Raw genomic sequence first — 26,498 nt, forward strand, 5'->3', positions numbered from 1 at the left:
ACTGGTAACTTACACATTGAATAATGGTGATAAAACCTACAGTATGCTAATACCCTAGAGGTAAACCTCTCATGTGCTGAATGTTTCACAGTGAATTTTTTGCCAATAGAAAATACTAGACCTTACATTATAAGCTAAGATTGCTTATGTATCAAAGGTAGACTCATATATGTAAGTCATACTAAATAGCTTCCCTTATACTAATTAACGGTTATACGCCACTGTATTTATTTTCTGGTTGATTTTTTTTTTTTTGATAAGTCTAATTACAGGCTATGACACAACGGCATGCGCATTTATCATGTTTTACTTGTCACTTTTATATTACTCTCTAAGACCAAATAAGCTCATCGCTGATATTGACCCCGCCAAACACTGACTGACGCACGCTTTCAGGTATCGTGTGACGTCACACAGCCCCAACGGCTCATTTTAGGCTATTAGGTTGATTAATAGAGAAAGATGGTGTAACCACGAACCTCTGAAATTAAGCTATTTTTAAAGTTTTTTTAAAGATGTTAAACATTGCTCTTGCAACGATTACAGGCTGCCAGAGCGGGTTAACAAGTAAGGACAGTGATCACAGAGCCTAAGACTGCGTTCCCATAGATTTAGACCGATCCATCTAGATCGACCTAACTCCCTGGGGGTTCACGCTAAATTGCTGTCAGCCGAGCGCGCAGTAGTTAATTAGCCCCTTACAGCTTTTAGTAGGCGGGACAGACGCTTAAGCCTTCTAAGCTGACAGTAATCTAGTGAGAGTCCCCACAGGGATAGATCGATCTAAAATCTATGGAAATGGGGTCTAAGAGACATTTAGGGAGGGGGGCTTCAATTTACGCAAGCAGATTCTGTGGACCGCCTTTTGTTCTCATCTAGACGGCGGTTAGATATAGATAATAAGATACTTCTGGCAGTTTTGATTTACCTTCTGAAGTTAGTATGGGTATATGGTTATCAATAAGATTTCGTTTGATTAAATCTGAAATGCCGTTGAGAGAAATAGCAATCTCCGCAGCAAAGCAGTGGTATTTACGGAGTAGCATCCCAGTTGTAGAGACAGCTGTGATATTGTCAGAAACAAACAGCGCAGAGTTAATGGATAGAAAGGACAAGACTCGTTTGTTTTTACAAAGGCAATTAAATTACCTGCAATTTCCTCCTAATCAATTCAACCGTACAAGTCATAGAATTAACATTTTTTATGACATGCGAAAACAAATGAATGTCTTTTCTGGCAGTAGTGGAAATACTTTTTTACTCTCACTTTTTCCGAGAATTAAATCTTAATTTAAGCATGTAAGCGAGATTTATAGTTGATAGTTTGCCGACCAGGCATAAAAAGGTTCTTTTGGTGAAAAACCGGACAATTTCTGTCATAGTGGCATAGAAATAAATTTGATTCAAAGCCGCCCTTTCACCGACCGAAAGATCAGTTAGTTCGAGCCCCCCCTCCCCTCCCCCTTCTCCCCCTCCCATCTTCCCACAAAAATCGTGTAATATGCTCACATTGAATTCTGCACCCTTTGGTCATTACGATGGATACAACCAGTGTGCTCTTGAATGTTTTGAGAAATTCAAAATGGCCGTCATATACCACAGATATATGCTTACTTTGAGAATATGAACCCACATTCCTTGACGATGTCACTCAAGCAATGCGCAAATTATGTGAGGGGAGACCTGGGCTATTTGGACCCCGGGGTAAGTTGGCCCCTCGTCAATTTATGAAAGAATACCTTAGATGTACAAAAATTAATCCCATGATTTTGTGACCTGACCGAATCCCAAATGTCGGCGTCTGTCTTTAAATCGTTTGGAGTGGCGAATCCAAATGGACCCTTTTTTACATCTGAAAGTAACTTTGTTGATAAGATCTTAAATCTATTTCTATAGCCTTGCAATACGTGGAGTATATTAAAGGATGCGTACATGTACTAGGCATCGAACTGAAGCTTGGTGTTCAACTTTTCGCAAAACTGTGTAAAGGTCGTTCATTCTACTACCAGAAATGCATACAATTCTTTATAATTAAAATTTGCTCAAGTGGTCAGTTGGGCCCCATGGCTCATGGCATGTTGGACCTCGTTTGGTTCATAGATATTTTGGCTCTGGTTATGTTTCTTCAGCAAAAATTAAAATTAAAGGAAACGTATAGAAATACCAATATTCTAAACAAATATTAGTTAAATATAATAAAAATGCGTAAAATATATGTCACGTGGCAAGTTAGTCCACCTGAAATCTTGCTTTATTTATTTATTTATCAAAATTTTTATGTCAAATCGTGAACCAAGTGACATAACTCCTCCAAAGGAATGACATTGCATTTGTAGATCAGTCCTTGGCTCACATTGGAAAAACGGTTTTGCTGTCCTAACTTATTCTCAGTTGGCTCTACAAGTCCAAAATTGTCTTAATTCGCCAACTTACCCCGTTTCCCCATTTTGTATGAAGAGTTGGAACCATATCTTTGTTGTTTTAATAAAATGTTGGCGATCGCGAGGAAACAAGGTCTCGACTAACCTTTTGGTGCTCATTAAACTCTACGAAAAAACAGAGAAACGAATAACACAAAGGAAGCAAAGGAAACAGAATGACAAAAAAAGAACCACGAGCCAGTGAGTGAAAACGAAATGCCATCGGTGGAAAATGCTTTGTGGTTTATTTTTTCTTCTAACCACCCAGATAATGAGACGTCATCGTACCTTAAGATGGCGGTAATGAGGAGAGAAAAGACGCGCGTCCTAGTAATAGAAACCTCTTGCGGTAACAAGTAGGCATCCTTTGAGATTGGGTAATTAACTAGATAAGAAGAAAAGGATCGAAATATTGGTTTTGGATACGACGTACGTGTTTAGATCTGTAACATAAACTAGAGCAGTATCGTAAGACGGGTAATCCTATTTTGTCGATGAAAGGAGCGGTGAAAATTGATCACAAATGTATATTTCGCGATCGCTGGTTAGAGTTCTATAAACGGGTTAGGGAACATATCTGAGTGCAAAAAAACCAAATTGCATTAGATACATTTCTTTTGAAACGGAAAAATATATTTCAGTTGATGAAAGATAGAGCAGTGATGAAATGTTTTTAAGTAAATTGCAATCAGACGCCCCAGTTTGTAACTGCAATCCTCACTGCCAAAATGTAATGAAACATAGGCATATGTTTTTTATCCTCTCAGTTTTATTAATGTTATGTATTTCTTTATTGTCGAAGGGAATAGTTGCCGATGCTTCCTGTAGTTGCGGCGAATGTGATCATTGCTTAAGAAACACCTTCCGAGTGTCGCCATTACATCGTGTCGTTAATATGTTGTAGCAGAGGTAAATGGACACGTTTTGATGCCATTACTCTGCTTTACCGGATTTCCCTGGAGTGTGTTTTACTCTAGAAGCTGTATGTTTACATAGCACGAGAGTGCGAGATACATAGAGGGGAAATCAATGGGAGTTGAATTACTTTATCCAAGGATGTAGACACAGCCGTGCTTAATAGGAAGATGTTGTTTTATCTTTGATTTGCTACCTCTCTGTCTGTTTTTCTGTCTGTCTGTTTGTTTGTTTGTCTGTCTACCTGTCTGTCTGTCTGTCTGTCTGTGTCTTTGTATGTCTGTCTGTCTGTCTTTGTCTGTCTGCCTGTCTTTGTCTGTTTGTCTGTCTGTCATTGTCTGTCTGTCTGTGTGCCTGTCTGTGTGTCTCTCTGTCTGTCTGTGTCTTTGTATGTCTGTATACCTGTCTGTCTGTCTGTCTGTCTGCCTTTGTCTGTCTACCTGTCTGTCTGTCTGTCTGCCTGTCTTTGTCTGTCTACCTGTCTGTCTGCCTGTCTTTGTCTGTCAACCTGTCTGTCTGTCTGTCTGTCTGCCTGTCTTTGTCTGTCTACCTGTCTGTCTGTCTGTCTGTCTGTCTGCCTGTCTTTTGCTGTCTACCTGTCTGTCTGTCTGCCTGTCTTTGTCTGTCTGTCTGTTGTTGTGGTACAATTCTTAGGACTGACTGACACTGCTTCTCAATCTTTATTTATTTATTTATTTATTTATTTATTTATTTATTTATTTATTTATTTATTTATTTATTTATTTCTGTTTGCCTATTGGTTACGAAAGTTTTAAAAATAAAAACCTTTTTCGATAACAATTGAAAGTTTTAAATACTAAGAAAAATAAGACTACACTAAAGGGATATTAGGAAATGTCCATTTAATTTACTGACACATTTTGTCCTCGACCTCAAGTATATTTTTCAAAATACCTCTTAAGAAAGGTTTTTACAAATTACTTTCTTTGAGAATGCAGATTTGCGGTGTTTCGTCTGAAACATTTCAGTGTGACTTGCCACCGTTTTCTTTTGTCAATAATGGATACAATAAAAATTGAAGATTTAATAAATGGCTGAATTATTAAAAAAAAAACAAGCAACTGAAAATAATGACTTTAATTCAAAAAACGTAACGAAGGTTTTTCATTTTCCCACGACACATTGAGAGTCACGCTCTCAAGGCCCATAAAACAATGTTTTATACTCTAAATGTCAAGCCACAAGCTATTTATTGATTGTTTGAAATAAACATTCATGACATTTTATTAGTCGTTAAACACCATGCTCGCTTCCGGACAAGTTGTAGATTTTCTACTTAAGTAAAAAAGAAGTAAATCAATTGGAGAATGTGAGATGGATTTGCGAGCGACAGTAACGAGGTTTTTTTTTTCAGTGATTTGATTTGCTTGACTGATGTAAATTAATTTTCAGTTGGACAAACAATCTTTCTGCTAGCTTACTTTTAATCAAATTAAAAAAATGTTAAATGGACTTATAAATTGAGAAAGAGTGAAGGCGCATGAGATGTTTTTTAACGTAACCTTGTGTTAAGTACCGTGGTCGTTGTCAGAACCAGTCGGTTTTTAATTAACTGCTTACAAAGCTTGTTTTTCATTGTCAACATGATCAAAGAGAACGACTGCTGACACTGGAGATAAAAGAATTAGATCAAAGAGAGAAAGTAGCATATGTATCTAAAATAATAATAATTTAACTTTAAATAATTAAGCACAGAAATGTTTTTACATTTAAAGGATTTTTATCTACTACGTATTATATAAAGGATAATGGTAATGATATTGAATAAATGAAAAAATAAACATAGCGTAATACTATGTGACTCCGCTTTTTTTATTTGAAGACATGTGATAAGTAATATTGTAAGTTGTCCCTGGGATATCACTGGGATATAGTGCGTGACAGACTGATGATTATGACTGTAGAATGTAGGATGGGTTTATCTGAACGCTTCGACTGGGTTCCCATGCCTAGATCGACCTTACAAGATCGGTCCATCTCCGCGGGGTTTCTCGCTAAATTGCTTTCAACTGAACCAGCTTAAATGTCTGTCACGCCTACTGAATCAGCTAGGGGTAAAGATAATTACCCCTTAACAGTTTTACTAGGCGTGACAGACATTTAAACCGGTTAAGTTGATAGCAATTTAGTGAGACTCCCCAGGGAGATTGATCGATCCAAATGTCTGTGGGAATGGTCCTTTTAACCACGGAACGATCACGTTCGCGTTACCAGCCGAACCCTTATAAACCGCAAGCATTGCAGCACTTGTAGCGTAATGTTAGACAAGAGATGGATAATGCGCTGCATATTATCCAGAATCAAGTAAGACGCTGTCGACGAAAGATATACGTCCAAGGTCGGTATCAATAGGAATCAGGATTTCACGTTTAACGCATGGTAAGATGGCAGGACTTTTCTCACTCTCTCTCTCTCTCTCACACACACACACACACACACACACACACACACACACATTCAGTACACGTCGCTCTCTCGCTCTCCCCTTCTCTCTTTTCCTATCTTATCTCTCTTATTTCTCTCTTCCCCCACCCTTGCTCTCTCTCTCTCTCTCTCTCTCTCTCTCTCTCTCTCTCTCTCTGTGTGTGTGTGTGTGTGTGTGTGTGTGTGTGTGTGTGTTTCTACGGAGAAACCAATCACATAAAGATTGACAGTAACAATATTGCGTAAACAGGTTCATTATCAAACAAAGAAAGGCGTCAGGGTTACTCAACATGATATCGATAAACTACCCTCGTAAAACGGTGCGATTAATTTCAAAAGCAGAATTAAGAACTAAAGCCTTGTATCGCGTTGGCAGTAGAATCAAAACTCTTCAGTCGAGTCGAGGCGACATTTGTTAAAGATGGAGACGTGTCTGTAACTAGGGAAACAAATATTCTTTTCTCTTTATCTGATTCTTAAATATACCTTTATATAGTTAAATGTAGCTAACTATTGAGGATATATAAACAATTACTGTAAAATTAAATAATTGGTGATTTTCCTTGCCTAACATTAATTGTAGAACGCTTGTGATGGTGGTTTATTTCATACAATTTTGTAACTGGACTATAGTGAAGGAATTATCATACCTTATTGTCCTTTATTAATCAACACAATCTACACTATACCGGTGTAACAGGATTTTAAGTCCTAGGAATGGAAGTCCGGTGTAACATGAAAATCTGACTCCCTCAGTCGAAATTTCATAATGAAAATCTGACTTCCCCCATGAAATTTTTACTCCCCCACAAAACTTTATAAATCTTATTTTATTTGAGTATACAACTTTTAATCTTGTAGTATGCATGATGGAGGATACTTGGGGGGGGGGGTCACATTTTCATTATGAAAATTTGACTGGGGAGTCACATTTTAGTGGTACACCGGGCTCCCATTGATTAGTACAGGTTAGGGTTAGTCGGACTATTGGGGTTAGTATATGGGACGAATGTCTCCTGTACAAAGTAATGGGGAACGGACTACGGTTCGCTAGCCGACTACCATTCCTGTCACATGTACACCGATATATGCTGAACAACTGGTAACTTACACATTGAATAATGGTGATAAAACCTACAGTATGCTAATACCCTAGAGGTAAACCTCTCATGTGCTGAATGTTTCACAGTGAATTTTTTGCCAATAGAAAATACTAGACCTTACATTATAAGCTAAGATTGCTTATGTATCAAAGGTAGACTCATATATGTAAGTCATACTAAATAGCTTCCCTTATACTAATTAACGGTTATACGCCACTGTATTTATTTTCATAGCGGTATATTTTTCATTTGATTTACCTGTTGCAAACGTTAAAAAGATAAGCCTCTGCATATATATATATATATATATATATATATATATATATACTGACAGTATCAAACCATGTAAGATAATAATCTTCTTTGAAAAGAGAACACAAATTCTTGATCCCGTGGAATCAAATAGACCTATGTTAAAAATATGAACTGAATATTGATACAAGCCTATGTTAAATGTATTTACAGTATATCGCAAAATCGCACCCGCATCAAGAAGATCAAATAACGTGGGAAATACATAAAGAACTATAGGGGCTCTGGTACCTGTAGGTAATGTGAATTTATCTAGATGAAATTGCTGTACATCAAACATTTCACAAGTTCTATTCAAGTATAACGGTAAGGAGGGTTGTACCAAAAAAGTTTATCTGCATTTGTGTCGAACCTTGCAGACGATCTATATATGCAGGCGATATCTCTGTATGCACCACCTGCTGAACGAGGCCATTTGATAAAACAGTCGGTATAGGAATCTGAGTACTCTGAGCAAAGATGGCGCTATTTGGCCATTTTGATGTACGTCTCTAGACCTCAAAGTCAGAAATATCGGTACAGAAGGAACAGGGCCTTCCCAAACCGAAAAAAAAGACTGAGCTGAAGTAGGGACTATATCCGTTGGGGTGATATAAGCGTAAGTATGAGCACAGTCAATTGCAAGGAATGGAGAAAGGTGTAAAATTATTTTTCTGTCGGGGATGTCATCATATTATCGATTTAAAGACTAGTTGCATACAGTTCAGGCTCGTTTATTTTTCCTCTGTTGAGGAGGATAGAATTTCCTCTTCATCTAAATTTTATGATCATGATACCCTGCAGTTTGCCTTCCGCTAAAAGTACGTAAAGAGCCATTTGCAATTACCATTTGGGGATATCTGTCGGACAGACAGATAGACGGACAGGCGACAGACACAAGGGTGACAGGCTTCCTTGAATTTTCTTTATCCGCCTGGAAGGGAATTTGGCAGCGTGTTGAGCTTGATAAAATACTTAAGCGCTAAGCCTCATTGGATATGTACTGGCACATATATTTGAGGTTTCACATTTTCTGTACAAATCACATCATAGAATTGACACCTCTGTTCAAAAGTGAAAATGCTGAATGAACAAAAACTGAAAATGCAATAACACTTTACTCCCCTTATGTTAGAAGAAAGTGGTCCTTTAACCGAGCATACATAGGCAGCATTCAGAACAGTGGACTAACTAGTCCGATGATCAAATATGGCCGACCCACTTGAATACTTTCCCAAGGGATATCAATTCAGTATATATCTATTGGCGGATTAGACGGCAAGCTTTTTAGTAGGTCGCCATATTTAGTGAAGCAAGAGTAACACATGTGAGGAAGCCATTTTGTCTAATGTTGAATCCTTACCAACCTTCAACGATGGATCTAACTAAAACTTAAAAACTCGTGTATTTCGTGTTGTCTTTCACCCATATACCGGGCATGTTATGTAACATGGCACGGGGAATTTCTTAACGCCTTTGTTTTTAATATTGTGCTATGTTACCTTCTAACAAGGCCGCATATTTAATATTATTTGCACCTTTTATCTGACACGGTTCTTTTAAAAAACATTTTGACAACTTTTTGACAATAATATGCTTAGACTTAAAATGGCTTGATAAGGCGCCTGCATAATGACCCTTACTAAGGGACCCTGTAAAGGGTCGTGTCCTTTCTTTGAGCCCTTCTTTCTTTTTTCTTATCGATGAACCAATGAGATAATTAATGAAGACAAATAGCTCAGGAGAGGAATTATTCAAGTTTTAACGTGTAATCATCTGGCACAGCCTTCCTGATGGTCATATGTTCTTGAACATGGCAGAGCCCAGACCAGACTAGCTCACAAAGGACCCAAATGGACTTAAAACATCTTTTTTCGTGAATAGTGAAATCGCTTCTCAAGAACCCTAGATTCCTGCACATTTATCTGACGTGCATCCTTTTACAGAATTGATGGCATTCCTGTCATTTGTAGGCGTTTTCTATGATGAAATTACTGCTATTAATCAAATAAAAAACTCTTTCTGAATACGGTTCATTACAGAACTATGTTTTTATGAAATCTTTATCCGCCTGGAAGGGAATTTGGCAGCGTGTTGAGATTGATAAAATACTTAAGCGCTAAGCCTCATTGGATATGTACTGGCACATATATTTGAGGTTTCACATTTTCTGTACAAATCACATCATAGAATTGACACCTCTGTTCAAAAGTGAAAATGCTGAATGAACAAAAACTGAAAATGCAATAACACTTTACTCCCCTTATGTTAGAAGAAAGTGGTCCTTTAACCGAGCATTCATAGGCAGCATTCAGAACAGTGGACTAACTAGTCCGATGATCAAATATGGCCGACCCACTTGAATACTTCCCCATGGGATATCTATTCAGTATGTATCTATTGGCGGATTAGACGGTAAGCTTTTTAGTAGGTCGCCATATTTGATCCTCGGACTATTTACTCCACTGTTTGAATGCCGCCATACTGTAACTATGTTTGGAACTGGTCGGCACAAACAAGAACATAATCAAGGAATAGTAGAAACATTGGCGAATCGTACTCTGGTAAAATATTCGCAGTAGCTTTGCAGCGTAATGTGCATAGTATACAACCATAAATTTATAGGAACGCCTGTTTTGAAATTTCTGTAAACGTACTTAAAAATGCAGGTCAGATTGTTCTCCTGAGCATAGTGAACGCTAAGCAAACACTGGGGATTGGCCAAAAACCCAGCCATAAAGCTGCGCCAGGTGTTCAACTGAGTGGAACTTATCCCCTAAAGTATAGCGAACGGGAATGGGAATTATTGGTGGCTCAAATGGCCAATATTCAGTTCAACCATGCCATCATTACGTTAGTCGAAAACAGTAATTTTTTGAGCGAGCGCAGTTAAGTTAATGTAGACAAATGACTTAAAACATACGTGCAGCTTATGCTTGGTTTAACTTCCATGTCGCGGACCGGAGATCAGTTACCGTAGCTGATGGGCTATTTGAAATGGATATCGGGTGATTGATTTTGAAAATAATAACATCAGGTTGTACACTAAATAGGTGAATTGGTAGGTACTTTCTGAACAAGCATTTCAAAGTAAGACACGTTAACAGTTTCATGTTCTTAATTCTGTTGACAAGACAATAACTATGCCCTCTGTTTTAGGTAGATCCGTTCAAAGCATTTTCTGATACGCTGGAGCTTAAACAAGATGTTTAATTAACAAAGAATTTCTTTCACATCAGAATAAGTGACTAGTAAAATTCCAATAATGTAGATATTGCTTCCAATTCGGAGTCTGCTCTTATGAAAAACACCCAAGACTGTATCTATAGCCTGTTTCAAAAAAAAAAAAAAAAAAAAAAAAAACTTCTATCCCCAATGTGATCTTATCTTATAGGTAAAACTTTGTCAACCCGCATAGTGGCGTTAACTGACATTCTATCTGCTTCGCAGGCATTGATGATCCTTAACTAAGAGAAAATTAAGGACAAGTGCGCAATAGCAATTAACGAGTTTCTGTTTTGCGTGGTGAAAACTGATGCTTATATCAAATTAGAGATCTTATAGTCCATGCCATTGAAATAAGCTATAATAATACCGGGATTACGTCAAGACTGCCTAAACTAACCACGTAAGTTACTGGCCCGGGTGATTCTATCATTTTGTCAAACGCAAGGCTAATTGAAATTGACTGATAGAATGAAAAATAGATTATTTAATGCAAAACTAATCCCACCATAAGAGCCCACACTGACAAATGGACATGGCAAGTGAAATGGAAATACAGAGATTACGTATTATTGCATCGAGCATTTGGACAAAACCTAATTGAAAGAGAGACTGCGTCTCCAGTTAATAGACGAATTCTAAGAAAAGTCATTCTAATGGCTCATTTAAAGTGCCTCATTTAGAATAAAGAGGAATATATAATAGCAAATAATGAGCCATCAGTGTGACTTATTTAAGCTCGTTACGGTTTGCGGTTGGACATATTAGGGTTTCTGAGATCTGTGCGGCAAACCGCAAAAGCGAACCTTGATGCACCGATACACTCCCATCTTCTTTAATTTGTGTCCTGTGAAGTAAACACGATACATAGATATCTTACAGTACATGCATTCAACTGAGGTAACTTATTTGGTGTTCATAATTCCTGAAATTTTGCGAAATCTCATGACGTTTACAATGCTACAGTAACTCAACAGAGATCACCAGAATTTAAAACTAAAGCAAAACATGTCATTACGTACTATCTACAGGTTGGGCGGTGGGAATCTGGGTGATTGAGGGAAAAGAAATAGGCAAGAGATATTTGCGAATATTTGTAAAAAAAAAACTCTCTCAGTGTCATAACGTAAATGTAAAACTGCATGTTCGTTTATTCTAGTGAACGTTACACACATTACGGATATTACCCAAGTGAACCATAACGAGGCTGACGGCAGTGTGAGACTTTATACGAGACAACTGGTAAAAAAGTGCGAGATCTTTTAAGCGATAAGTACGAATTCGTCAGTTAGCTCCGGAAGAGAGCTAAGCAAAAGCGTAAAATGAGAAAAAAACATGAATTCGTAATGTTGTGGAATAGTCTGTAATTCGACAAAACTTTTAAAGATAAGGCGATCAGAGAAACATTCGTGTATAGATTTGACAGCCTTTAATTGTTGTGCCATCTCAATCCCTAATCCGCCAATGGTTCTAACCTTACATTCCTCTAAAACCCGATAGATTCTACGCTAAGACGCGAGACGTCGTTCTATTTTGGATAATGCCCATTACTTACGTTAATAAAACATTGCTTTTCAAACTCGCCATCTAGCTGCATAACACTCACGCCATATGCATGCTTCCGTCAGGACGTAAATGTTTTTATCATAAAATCAATTTCTAGGAAATCGTTTTTTATTCATAAAGTAACGTTTGCTTTTTCATATGTTAAGGAGATAAGACAGATGACGTACTTGTCGCTGCAACATTAAAGAAACGCGCATTGGGGTTTGCTTCCTTTCAACAAGGGGTTTCAAACGTTGATCGAGCAGAAGCAAGTTAAGGTAAACACGTGTTTCTTTCAGATAAGCGGTTAAGATCGCATGGTGTATTGAGTGATTGCTATAGACTTGCCTGCATTTTCTGCGTGTGCCATTGGCATAATTTCTTTAAAGAAACGGCAACATAACCGGAGAATGGCGTTTTGACCTGGACAGAGCCACCATTCTCGTTAATATTTCTTAAACTCGGAGGGTTATTTATTTTCAAGGATGTCGCATTTAGTCTCAAAGTAGTTGTGCGTTGGAAACTTATTTAGATATCTGCAAAGCTTTTTGCTGGTCCACACATTTCTTTCTACAGATTCCATAGCAAGAGATGTCTGCTTCATCGCTATATTTAACCATTAAAAAATACACTGACCTAGTCATCGATATTGCAGTAATTATAGTTATAATGATGAAAATGGTAATAATGTTCACTTAAAGCATAACATCCATTTGAAGTGTTTAGTAGGTTTTACAAAATAGTGATCGAAGAAAGGTACACACAATATCAAGTGTTATATAAAGAGTTAGATATTAAAATAGTAAATATTTAGTACAAAGTTAATCGGTCAATTAGCACCCAGTCTATTCAGCTATAAACTTTTAAGAAATACATACGTTTGGTGCTCTTTTTTCATTTAAAATTGTCACGAGTCTTTATGATTGTCAAATGCATTCACTTAAGAATTGCTTCCATAAACTTGGAGAGTTAAGCCACAGTGGGCCTTTGATCTAGCTTTTCTTTATCAAGCAACCTTAACTTAGATTTGCAATATGTTAGAGTAGGTTCAGTAAGTAAGGGACACCGACTGATAAAATAATACATGCATCCTGCTACGGAAAGCTCAGTCCTTCACGTCTAACCTTCATTCGTAATCATTAGGCTTCGAAATAGCTTCCTAGATATACAGAGATGTTAACCAGAGTGTTAGCTTTTACTGGAAATTCAGATAACCCGGTAATTTTACTGGTAGTGAATGTGACATACTCTGTACTTATCAAAGTGAATATGAAGATTGATTAGTAATAACGCAGTGTATGGAAACACAATAAAGCTGACCCCGTTGTATACGGTTTTCTTAATCCACTCCCAAGGGTGTCATTATGTAGTCCAGAAAAAGTTTTTATTCTAATAGTTAAACAACAAGAAAGTTTAAAGACACTTTCTAGTTAAAATACTTATTAACATCTATTTTAAACTTTAAAAATTGCAAATAAAAAACAATCGCTTTTAGTACGCGTGTAAAGATAAATATCTCATATTCTGATTAACGAGATACAATTTGTATGATGACTAACATTAGCGTTTAAGTGTTTTAGACCCCCTGCCGATGGTAATACAATCAACAGGTTTGCAGATCGTTAGTCGCATGATAAGAGAGAGTTCATTTATTGAAAATGTGAAACGTTGTACCCCCTTAGGTTGACCCAAAATTTCAGCTCGATGCTTAACAAAAATGAGGCCCGTCGCACAGACGGGACAGGGCGCTGAAGACTATTCCTAGTCAGTTGTGTCAGTCATTGAGATGACCAGTCCATCCACGCCATTTACTAGTGAAATGTTTCAGCCTGCGACCGCCTCGTCGGTCATTTGCTAATGTAAGTCCCATTATCGGAGTTAGACACAGTTCTCATTCTGAAATCATGTTATGCAATTGAACGTGGCCAGATATGCTTCTGGCAGGGCCGCTTAGTGTCACTAAGCCCAGGTTCTATTTCCAGAAATGTTACTACATCAGTGCTACTGTATTAATCCATTTGACCTAGTTTCATGTGTTTTTAACCAAAATGAACAATTGTGATTATGGACGGAATGGTTCGTGTACACATGATATAAACAGTTTTTATGTCTGAATAACCTGCATTCGGATTGTACAGGATGGTAAAACATAAATCATTGAAATGACATGCAATATATCCATTATCTTGGTCACAATTCGCCTGTATTGTCAATTAAATAATCCTTCCAAACGCGTATTAAATTTTCCACACACGCGGCTTCACAATCTGCAGGGCCCAGCTGTGAGTCATCGATACTGGAAGTTGCCATGCTTTTAAAATAATCCTTCAATTAATCATTAGTGTGTTTTGCTTGTCTATTATTCAATTTTCATTGTTTTTTTCTTTTGTTTTTTGTTTTTATTTTATTTATTTCTCTGTGTGTCTATGCGTGTTTCTGATTGTCAAAGTGATATTATCAGAGTAATATCTATTAATATTATATTTATTAAGACTATCCTTTAAATCAAATGTTCTACCAGCGGATTCTTTTCAGGTTGCAGCGTCAGTTAATTTCCTCAATGTCATAAACGCATTTGATGTTTTGATAATGTACATTCAACCAAATTCCCCACACAGAATCTAGATACGACAAGAAAGAATTATTACCACGTACATCTCAGTACCCACTACTGTCAGTGGAATTGGGCTTTGTTTCAATGTTAAACCTAATAAAAGCCATGTTAGTAATTGAAATCCATAAGGAGTGGGGAGTGTTTTGTAGAGTCACTGAGTTGACTGACATGGTCTTATGATATTTATACAACTGCGTGTATAATGTAAACGAGAGAAAGCCGCTAGAGAAAGCATGAGGTAGAGATAGAAATGGAAGAAAGCGGCGTTGAAACCAACGGGAAAGTAGTTTGGAACATAATATTAAAGATTATAACAGAGTTGTATTTTACTACCTTGCGTAATAACAAAAGACAAAGACAACATGCGCACGAAAACGAAGTAGATACTCCAGCGCAGTAGACTACTGTAATCATACTGCAAACATGCTTCAAATCTGCTTCGATGTGGGAGCTAATTAGCATATTTGAAACATGCTTCTATCATGCTGCTAATCTACTGCATTAATGCTCCTCCTCTGTACAACCCTATGTAATTTTTGAAGTAGAATTGCAGTAGGCTATACTGCATTTCTACTGCAAATATGCTCCACGCCACTACTGCGTTAATGCTTCTTTGCTACTTCGATACTACTGCACAGTGCGCTTCGCTATGCCGAGGGTTCGCTATGCCGAAGGTTCGTAATGCCGAGGGTTCGCTATGCCGAAGGTTCGCTATGCCGAAGGTTCGTAATGCTGAGGGTTCGCTGAGCCGAAGGTTCGCTATGCCGAGGGTTCGCTATGCCGATTGTTTTTATTTGTTGCCTAGTTGAATTAACGCAATTAATTATCAAAAGTAACACAGCACACAAATATAAAACTATATGTAATTAAATAAATAATAAATAGTAATGAAATAGATAATTACAAAAATACGAAGCTAAAATAACTGTAGGTGACAATTACGACTACTAAAAGTATAAATGATAATAAATAAAAAGATGTTAATTTTACACACACCCAATAACTACAACAAGTTCGCCAAAAATAATTAGAGAAAGTTTACTTTTCAGTAATTTCCTAAATGTGGGTGACGCCCATAGTGTCAAAAATAATTAATAAATTAACTTACAAAACTGATTATTTAAAGCGATTTAAGATGTCTATGTCCATAAGGATAAACCTTCAATTCGCAGTTTTAACAAATTCAAATAGTACGGATGGAAGAAGAGAACTTTTAAAACTCGTTTATTTAAAAAAAAGGCCACTGCTCGTCACGTTACATAACAAGCACAATGGGTGATGGGTAGCCGACTTTTTCGGCGCAGCGAACCCTCGGTGCAGCGACCCTTTCGGCACAGCGAACCAGATCCTTTCGGCACAGCGAACCCTCGGCATAGCGAACCTTTGATTTTGGGGCTCCGGAAAAACTTAGCCGATTTTAGACCAATTTTCCGGTTTTGTCGGCACAGCGAACCCTCGGCACAGCGAACCTTCGGCACAGCGCGCTGTCCCCCTACTCCATTTTCTTGCGAGGCAACTTTAAATTCCGCTGTTGGTCACTGATGATAGTTCATAGTTCAGTTTTTATCAGTCATTAATGTAATAAAAGTGTACTCTTTGCACTTGTGCTTTCTCCATGCAGTTGCAGTGAATTTCTTAACAAATTACCCCCTATACAATGTATATAACTAAGTGGAAACCCTTTGGTGCAGTTACATGGGTCCTATAACGAGCCATATCCCCATGTCACAAGTTTTGTTTTCAACTCAGCCATTCATGTTTTGACTGTGCTTGTATGTCATCCTGCAGATTATCGATATTTCTCCCCGTCTCATGGCGTAGAAGATAAAAGCCTTACTGGAAAATTGAAAAAAAAGTGTAGGTTCTTCTGATTGCGCCATTACGGATGTTAAATAAAGCAGTTCCCACGACGTAAAAAAAGGAAATGTTGTTTGAACTATCATAAGATCGAACCAAAACTGATAACATGGGAGTCTGTTTCAAAGATATGACCTTTTTTTGATAACTTGTAGAGTATGCACCTTGAAGGTATCTCCAAAAAGGCTTATAACCATGTTACATGTACACGTCAGGCAAATATTTAAAATCAAACAGGGTATTTGTATATTCCAACTTCTTCCCGTTTTCATTAGGGGTAAACAAGTAGTACTATTTCTATGGGGTCAACCTTTTCAAAAAGAGGGCACTCATTAAAATAAAGCACATATTTCTTGCTATCTACATGTAAACTTATCTTAAGTTTTGGCCACTTTAAGATAAACATTCCACAAAAGACGTGGGGAGACTAGCATTTCATTCTTTGTTTTTACCATTTTTAACATTAATGTTCTAAATAAAGCATGGCAACGGGTGTTTGCTGATTGCACTAGCTTACAAATACTCGATTATTACTATGAGGATACCCTCCAAGCCTCTTCCGTCCATATTCTCTATACAGTGCACTGCAAAGTTAAGTTCTGGGGGCGTTTTCTGCCCTTTCTGACAGACATATCAGATGAAAGAAGCGTGCCTAGTGGATTTTCACGTCAATTTTAATAAATCTATCCTAATATTTAGCTTTCGTCTCTTTATTTCAACAAAATAGTGACCACCCGGCAGTCTGCAGGCTATCTTGCTAAAGGCCATAGCTTAACAGATGCTTTGTTTTATTTGAGTAGTCGTGGCATGATCAAAATAGTTCATGTTCGGTTTAAATATTGAAACATGGTAACCAGGATCAAAGAGAAAGCTAGAAGTGAGATCAAAGTTCCTACAATGAAGTCAGTTAACGTAAGTACCCTTCGGATTACATTACATAGGTTTCAAAGTTGAAATTGGAAATGGTATTCATTATTTGCAGTTTCATATAACATACTTTGTATGTTGTTGTATCTTCGTCTTGTTATCTTTAATCAAAGCCGGCGTCAGCGTCTGGAGGAATTAGGTTCTCAGATATGACCTGAGACAGGGAGTATTGGACTTTGGTACTTCAACAACAATCAGATTCAAAATTGGCCTAATCTGCAAAGCCGTGGCGGTTTGCTGTTCGGCCATGGCAATATGGCGCTTGAAAATAACATCAGTGAATTGCTTAGAACAGCCTATAGGCACTCCAGAACTGAATTACAGTCAAATCGTTTTGGAATTTCGGAAAAGCTTATCGCCTTGCCCTACGCCACCTACAGGGATGGATTTTGCCATTGCCCAGAATTTGCATACACTGACATTTGAAGCCATTGAGTTTATTTTCGTGAGCAGTTTGCCTATATATTACTTTTTGAGCAATTTATAAAACTACAAGCCTTGATCGACATTGTTGAACGCTTTATCAAAGTCTACATTTGTGGGAGACGTAACGTTTTATTTTTGTTGATTAAGGAATTACGTAACGGAAGCCACTTTATTCGTGGAATCGAAATTTTGAAAAGGTGGGAAAATATCCATACGACCTACCATTGGTGGTCAGCTTAACGTGAACTCTGAAGCTTGCCATTTACAAGATACCTATGACACGTCAATAATGCTATTTCCGAAAAATTGCGTGAAATTAATGAATAAACAGATAAGACGAATATCCGTCAGATATGACATTTGCATAAGAGATAAGCAGTGATCATCGAAGGCTAATAGTTATAAACCGCATTGGGACCTGATAAGTAAGATGTATTCAGCCCTCGTTGGTCCCAGCTGGAGGAAACGTGTCTGTGTAAAAATGTTGATAAGGACAAAAGAACTTACCAGTACCATTATGGAAAGACCAAGCGTTTAGTTGTGCAGATAGCCGGACTATAAGTCCTGGAGAAGTAAATGGCATTTGACAAAATTTGAGCGAAGGGCTAGTTTGTGGGGTACGTTTATTGTGTTATTTGGATTTAGCATCTACTGCTGAAGACCGTTAAACAACTTTTTCGTGCTTATGCAATTTCAGAGTTTCATTTATTTGTTCATCGTCTTCAGTCATTAATTCAGGACCAGTGAAACCTCACAAGCGAGAGACTGCACGGAGAAAGGTTGTAGCAAGGAAGGAAAGAAAGGGGCGCTTTCTAAATGGCGTCCAGGTGAAGTATAAATATCACAACCAGTTGTTTTTGGAGTATTAAGTGCCAGTGTTTCGCCTTCTGTACCTGTTACGTTAGTCCGAACAATAGCGTCTTCAAGGTGAACACCGTGAAGACCTATCCCTGCCACAGATCTTTGGTGTATTTAAATTCCCCGATAAGATTAAAGGTACATGCGAACCGAGCATCGGTGGAGCGTGGATTCCCAGTAACACATGTAAACCACTTCTACTAGATTCTTATATGACTCAAATAAATTTGACATGCCAAGGGATAAACTGAATAGATCACTCGATCAGCCATAAAAGACCTTTAGACTGCTCCTTTCTTTAAATTTATGGTTGTAAATTTAACCTACTTCCGTGACCTACTTTCCTGCCCCATTGACATACAGCTTAGAATGCTAGCAGAAAAATCTGTTCAAACATCATTTTCGGGTAAAATTAAACAATGCCTTTTGGTAATTCTCTTAGTTATACTACTTGAAACTATATGCTGGCATTTGATTGGTTTTTGTGACAAAAAATTGACTTTGTATGTATCTTTAAATGTCATCACCCACTATAACTGTATTTGATTTTCCAAGGGTTTGTCAATGTTCATTATCATAATTTTGCTTTTTTTTTTTTCACTTGTGTTTCGCTACCTTTGTAGTTTTGCCGTTTGATGAACAATCTGACGTGAAAGGAAAATGTTTACCGATTTTTAAAAAGATTTCTGCCGAAGCCTATCAAAATAGGCCCAGGCAAAGGTTTTCGATTTAGGACTGGTTCATAAAGCAGTAATTTTAGACTTCTGGGACCTAACACATGGCATTATATGTGTAAATTACAAGGCACAGAACGGTTGAAGATATTGTTACTCTTCAGAAAAAAGGCTATAAATACCCTTGCTTTTATGCGTTCTACCTGTGGCAAGTGTAAAGTGACAAAATTCAAATCGCACATGAAATTGTGCCCTACGCTTTTTTCTAGAAACTGTAAGGTTTGTGAACTGCTTCTGCAACGTTATTAAAACTGATTTTCACATTTAAAGTTTTATCATGAACATGAAACTGGCTAAATCACGTATTCTTCATCAATTAGCGTGAGGCACGATATGAGGGCGGGTAGGCCTTAAGTTTTGCAACCTTTTTGGTAGCTAAAGAAACGCGTGCGTTCAAGTATTCGACGAACTAACAACGGCCTCAAGGATAGATCCCTATAGAGGAAATAAATGAAATTAATTGACCCTCGTGCATTAAGTGTAATGCTGAAAACGCCATAAGGTACCTTCAAATACCATCCACTTTTCCACAAAACATCATTAATTTACGCAATGGGCAATCGACCCGATTTAAAATCCGTTGAGAATTGGAGTTTAAAACACCCATAATGCCTGGCTTTACCGTGAATAGAGAAGTCATCTACTGCGTTTTTAGATAAAATGAAGCCCGTGACACAATACTGTCCTTCACAATACATCATAATATTCATATCATCCAATTTACAATGAAAATATCCCTATCAAAGCCAACATTGATGTACTGGGGTTTCGAAAAATGGATGGAAATGTCCAGTGCGTGATATGACCTTATTTGAGCTAAATTCATATACCAGCCGATATTTTTAAATAATTAAATTTACATTTCTAATTAAAATGAGATTTCCATCTGCTTTGGAACCCTGTACTCAACACGTTTTTTTCCCCAGATTGTTATGGGTATTACTAACTTCTGGCGTAAGAGATGGAGGGACATTTAATGCTGCTCGACAGTCCCGTTATGATCAGGCTCTATGGGATTTTAGATTGATGTAAGCAGTATAAGAGATTTGAATGGGAACTGGGTTGTTTTATCATGGCATTCTCTGTCTAGAGTAAAGCTGATGAACATCCCTTTTATACCGGCTGGAAGATGTAGTTAGTAAAAGTCCCATTGTGAATAATATCTTTTGACAGCAGAAACATGTTGGTTGTATTAATAGTCGATTTTATATGTCCATATAATCTACATTTCATCGGATTATTTTTTCTCAAAATCTTTCTGCCAAGTTACTGAAAAGTTATACCACTGAAATATTTACACAGTTTAATACTAAAATAATTTACATAGGTACCGTGTCCGGGATAATCTCTCCAAATCGAAGTTTCCCTAAAATGCCCCTATTCACGAGTCATTACTGGATCTGACCGTGCACCATGATTCGACGTTTTATATAAATTCTTAAAAAATTACCAGTAGTTTTGAAAATTCCAAGTAACTTTTGGACTGCTAAACATGTGTCTCCTGGCACATTTCGGGTGGTTATATCTATATTAGGTTCTTTACTGTGAGGGATTTTTATCGTTTTTATCTAATTATAAATAAAGAAACAGTATCTTTGCACAGTATGTTGACACGGAAAATGTGACTTTAGGGCAGGTTCAAGGGCGGACAGTATATGATGGATTGCTTAAGCTTCGACCTACTACATAGAAGCACGTCTAAATGATAACGTGTATAATGGAGAAGGACTCGGTCTTTTCATGATTATTAGCGGAACGTCTGTCTTAATGTACAGCTCTACCATTACTGTGGCAGCAGAGCTCACTGGAGTGAGAGAGTCGATCATTTACGTTAACGCTTTTGCCCGATGATTGAAAACTGGGATGACGTACTGGGACATATTTTCTCACTGATTTATGGCATAGCGTGACTGTTGTTCATCTTTGTTCTTGTTGGAGGTAGCTTTTCTCAGTAGTGGTTTACTTTGCCAGAAGTTGGCGAGGATGAAACACGGGAAAAAGAGAGCCCAGTGAGTAAGTGTTAAATGTTATTGAACTTATTGTCCTTGAAAGTTCTGATACTAAACAATTTTGTGATATTATTGGTTTGCTTACTTTTCAGGTAATGTATGGTCAAATGACTGGATCAAAAGTGGATTAAACATCTAAAGTTTTATCGAATTGTACGATCTCAATTTTTCCAACAACTGACGATTAAGATAATGGACTCTGAGATGACAGTTTATTAGAGGCATAATTCTACAGAGTAAAGTACACAGAGCTTTGGATCGTGTTTTGCGCCTCGGCAAGGAGATCGTATACAGCAGTCACGAGCATGCGAACGGCAATTAATCCGCACATATGGGACACGGCGTGATTTCATTTAAAAAGGGACAAAACAATGAACTATTTCCCATTCCGTGAGAAACAGTGGAACTATTTGACAATGAAGAATTCAACTATCTGGAATGTTCTTCAGCATGGTTGAAATGCGGTTCTCTGGGGGTGCCACCTAAGGCAGATTGTGTTCAGCTTTCTGTTCTCACGACACTGGGAGTTCATAACATATATTTCTGCTGAAATAAATGACATTTGGAAACTTGAAATATTAAAACTGAAATGGCATTGATAGGTAATTATCAGAGACAAATCTCAAGACAAGCTGACGCGTTGCTAGAAAATGGAACGACCAGTGGGACATATGATACTGCAAATGGCTCATTTCCGTTGCAAGACGTATATGGCCTGACCGCCCACATGACGAATGGCAGCTCCAACAGCTCCAGCTTCGATAACAGCGAACTGTTACGTTTCTTGCAGCTCCTCGAGTTGTTCTCTCTTTTGTGCCCAATATTCTTCGGTGTAGTGTTTTTAATCGGTGTGTGTGGAAATGGCCTTGTGATATATGTCATTACCTCGAACAACTGCCTCCGTACCTGTCCAAATATGTTATTCCTCAATCTGGCAGTGGCAGATCTGTTGTTCCTCTTGTTCTGTGTACCGTTACAAGGGGCATTTTACATTGACTACTCTTTGGTGTTGGGCGAGTATGTTTGTAAACTTTTCAAGTACACGGTGTTTGTCACCATGTCAGTGAGTGCCTATACGTTGGTGGCCATTTGTATTTTCCGCTGCATTGCCATTGCTTCGCCTTTGCAGTCATCCATCACATTAACAAAACGCCATTCGGGCCTTGCGAGTCTTTTAACTTGGATAGTTATGATTGCAGTAAACACTCCTGTCGCGATTTTCTACACAGAAGAAAGGGACAATCATTGCCAGTTTGTGTATTACCTTAAAATCCAAATGTACATTTTCAACACTATCACCATTGGGATTGATTTTCTACTGCCCATGGCAGTGTTTTGTGTAGGAACTATGTTTATTATACATGCGCTACGGAAACGGAACCAAACAATGTACAAAATGAATGCGTTGCACCGGGGCTCAATTGAAGACGAGCAGTCACGCCGCAACACCAGGAAGCTGGTGGTATTGGTGATAACCGTCGCCGTGGTCTTCTTTCTCTCATGGCTGCCATTCCACGTTATTGCCCTTATAAACATCGTTAAGACTACACCCTACGTTTTTTCTACTGTTGCTCAACTCCTTGCTTTTGCCAACTCTTGCTTCAATCCCATCATCTACAATTTTGCCTCTGCGGGCTTCAGAAGAGCATTCATCAATGCCTTGCAATGTTGCCCAGTCTTTCGATTGCAGCGTTCGTTAACGACAGAGACAAGGAACACGCAAGCGGACATTCCATTAAATGACGTACACTTACGAAGGCAAACAACTTCGGAGTAAAATGTTATCAATGGTGGTCAATGAACAGTCCTCGGTATTTCACTTGTGACGCGGACTGACATTAAAACGTTCCTCGGTATTCAGCGAGTATCCAACCGGGTATTCTGAAGCAGCAAGTTTGCACTTGGGGAGGCCAGGTGGGCTTCGTAGTTTTGACATTTTGATGATGTGTAGAAAGGTATAAACCTCTTAACACATACTTTTGAAAAGTTTGCCTCTCTTAATGCCTGAAGATCGAACCTTGCGGATGGATACAAGAAGTATTTTCTGTGTGCTGCTTTTTTTTTAATTTTGTTTTACTATGAAGATTGTCAACCATATTCAGTATTGGAGTCTATTATATATACATACATGAATAACCCGATGTTGTCAGCTTTGCTAGGCAGATGGCCAAAAAACAGGATACAATACATTTAGGGATGTGGTCGGGGTTTTTTTTTCTTTTTTTCTTGCATCATGTTTAAAGATTAAAATAAAGGTCAAAAATGTATTAATATCTTCTTGTTGTGATCGCTGCATGGTTATTTAAAAAGCCACCATGTCTCAAACTGTGTGCTATGACGACTATCATGTTGTGGTCTTTTTTAATGAACAAATTATTGTTGTTAGCATTATTATGTTTATATACAGATATATGATTAACGAGGCAATCCGACATATACATGCTTGTTAATGGTGTTGAGAAAAAAAGGGTAACATTTCACTAATTTATAAGTCACCTGTGACCTAATAAATTACTCCTTTCTGCAACATTCACAACTGAAGGTAAAATATATTAATATACTGAAGGTAAAATGTATTAATATCTTTTTGTTGTGATCGCTGCATGGTTATTTAAAAAGCCACCATGTCACAAACTGTGTGCTATGACGACTATCATGTTGTGGTCTTTTTTAATGAACAAATTATTGTTGTTAGCATTATTATGTTTATATACAGATATATGATTAACGAGGCAATCCGACATATACATGCTTGTTAATGGTGTTGAGAAAAAAAGGGTAACATTTCACTAATTTATAAGTCACCTGTGACCTAATAAATTACTCCTTTCTGCAACATTCACAACTGAAGGTAAAATATATTAATATACTGAAGGTAAAATGTATTAATATCTTTTTGTTGTGATCGCTGCATGGTTATTTAAAAAGCCACCATGTCACAAACTGTGTGCTATGACGACTATCATGTTGTGGTCTTTTTTAATGAACAAATTATTGTTGTTAGCATTATTATGTTTATATACAGATATATGATTAACGAGGCAATCCGACATATACATGCTTGTTAATGGTGTTGAGAAAAAAAAGGTAACATTTCACTAATTTATAAGTCACCTGTGACATAATTAATTACTCTTTTCTGCAACATTCACAACTGAAGGTGGAGTAAAGTATAACGGACCTTTGTGGGTAAAATCGGAAAGTAGTTTTAGAGACAAAATGATGGAAAAGTCTGTATCGGGAATCTACCCCATACAAGGTATCTTTCATACATTGCATGCATGATCAATATTGGCCCACAGGAGCCAACTACATTAATATTGCATTAACAAGCCATCATGTTATGACATTCCCATGATTGATGACCTGACAATTATTTGTCTGTTCCACATGTTTTATTCTTTTTTTTTCTATCAAACACTTTTTTTTTGTTATGGTGTTGACGTTTTACAGTTCCTAATAAAGACAGAACCTACACTTCCTTGTTTGTTTCCATATGTGCTGTTAAAGGCAGAATCCCTGAAGATCGAGTGTGGGACACGAGGGGGCGAAGCTACCGAGGGGGGAGGGTGTGGTGTGTAAAATTCCAAATTCCAGGGGGGGCAGCTGCCCCCCCTGCCCCCCGGAGGCTACGGCCCTGCTATCGTATAGAACATAACGCATTCCTCAGTTCCCATTATTTGCGGAATTTCTCACAAAAAGAGGCTGCAATAAAACTAAAACGCCAATGCGTCACTTTATAGTCTAATTGACTGTACAGTAAGCGCAGAAATCAAATGTTAGCACTAGTGCGGTGAATGCGTTTTTTAATATTGACGAAGCCTGCCAGTGTTGACAGACTGGTTGTTATGTTTGATTTGTTTTTAGGTGTAAATATGAAAAGTCATACATATAGTGCATGTGTATGAAAGTAATTACCTCGGACTCTGCTAAAATATCTCTCATTTTATCTATTTTGAAGGGGATTCCCATTATTATATATCATATGTATTAGTTTATAAAATTAGACTGCGCGGTCGTTGGCCCAAGAGATTCCCCCCTCCTCCTCCGGCCTCAGAAAAATGAAATCCATGTACACCGATCAGATCTTGCAACACACAGTATGTTGAAAGTGGCAGGAACGTTCACTGCAGATGCTTCAAAAAAATGTTTGGTAGACAAGTAGCCTCGAAGGAAAAGTGCCATTTAAAATGTGGATCAATCACATGCAATTGGTCTTTCAATGATTTTCTATGTATTTTGCAATTTTGCTTTTTGCTTTGTGGAGTATTTTATCTCTGTTGAAGAGGGAGGGGAGTCTCTTTGGGGCGAAAATACACTTTTTCAAACGACAACACAGAGCAAAGTTAATAAGAAAATAAACAGACTGCAAACGCTGAAAGACTGAGTTATTTCACCATTTTATTCATTTTTGAAAGCTCATTTATTGCGCTAAGGCAAACAATTGACTTCTGTGCTGTCACACGCAAGGAAATTACCAAAACCTCTTTCAAAATACCACATTGATATACTCTATCATTTAACATTAATTATATTTTATGTAAATAATTACGTATACAGTTTATGTAATCTCTGCACGAACAGTATATTGGTGTTATTTAAAATAATAACGCAATGCAGACGCATGATGTTTTAGAAAAAAATCTGAAAACCTAATTATAATTATCTAAAAAAATCAATTATTTCAAATAGTAATCGTGGCAATTGGGGAGTCATCAAAACATGATTAAATTGGGTACAAGGAGATACATTCATTCGATGAAATAATCGCAGGCGTAAAAGAAATCGAAAATACAAATAAAGCAATAAAGAAAAATTCCAAAGAATCTTTGATTTCTGGGGATGATATTAACCGGAACATTTTTCAAGACAATTTTAAAAGGCTTTAAAGGAAGCAGAACTTTATATTTGAAGACATATTACTTAACAAAAAATGTATTGTACAATTTGAAATAAAGATGTGGGTCAAACAATAAATAAAATTCAAATTTCTCATTTGAAATTGGTTCATTATTAATTAAAATACACATGAAAATAAAAACACAGGTAATACCTGTAAACTTGATATGAAATGAATATGTATGATAATTCAATTGAAAAAAATTTTCTCACACAACAACGGGTGTGGA

General features: G+C 37.4%; 1 protein-coding gene across 1 annotated transcript; it reads left to right on the forward strand.

The window, feature by feature from the left end:
• Nucleotides 1-5,492: 5,492 nt before the first annotated feature.
• On the forward strand, nucleotides 5,493-24,845 carry LOC106172734 (allatostatin-A receptor). Its single transcript, XM_013553571.2, has 2 exons — nucleotides 5,493-5,735; nucleotides 21,462-24,845. The coding sequence occupies exon 2, from the start codon at nucleotides 21,959-21,961 to the stop codon at nucleotides 23,144-23,146; it is 1,188 nt and encodes a 395-aa protein (XP_013409025.2). The 5' UTR covers nucleotides 5,493-5,735; nucleotides 21,462-21,958; the 3' UTR covers nucleotides 23,147-24,845.
• Nucleotides 24,846-26,498: the final 1,653 nt, after the last annotated feature.

This window comes from Lingula anatina, chromosome 4, assembly GCF_051362555.1.
Source record: "Lingula anatina isolate TDL-2025a chromosome 4, LinAna3.0, whole genome shotgun sequence".
Lineage (NCBI taxonomy): Eukaryota > Metazoa > Brachiopoda > Lingulata > Lingulida > Lingulidae > Lingula > Lingula anatina.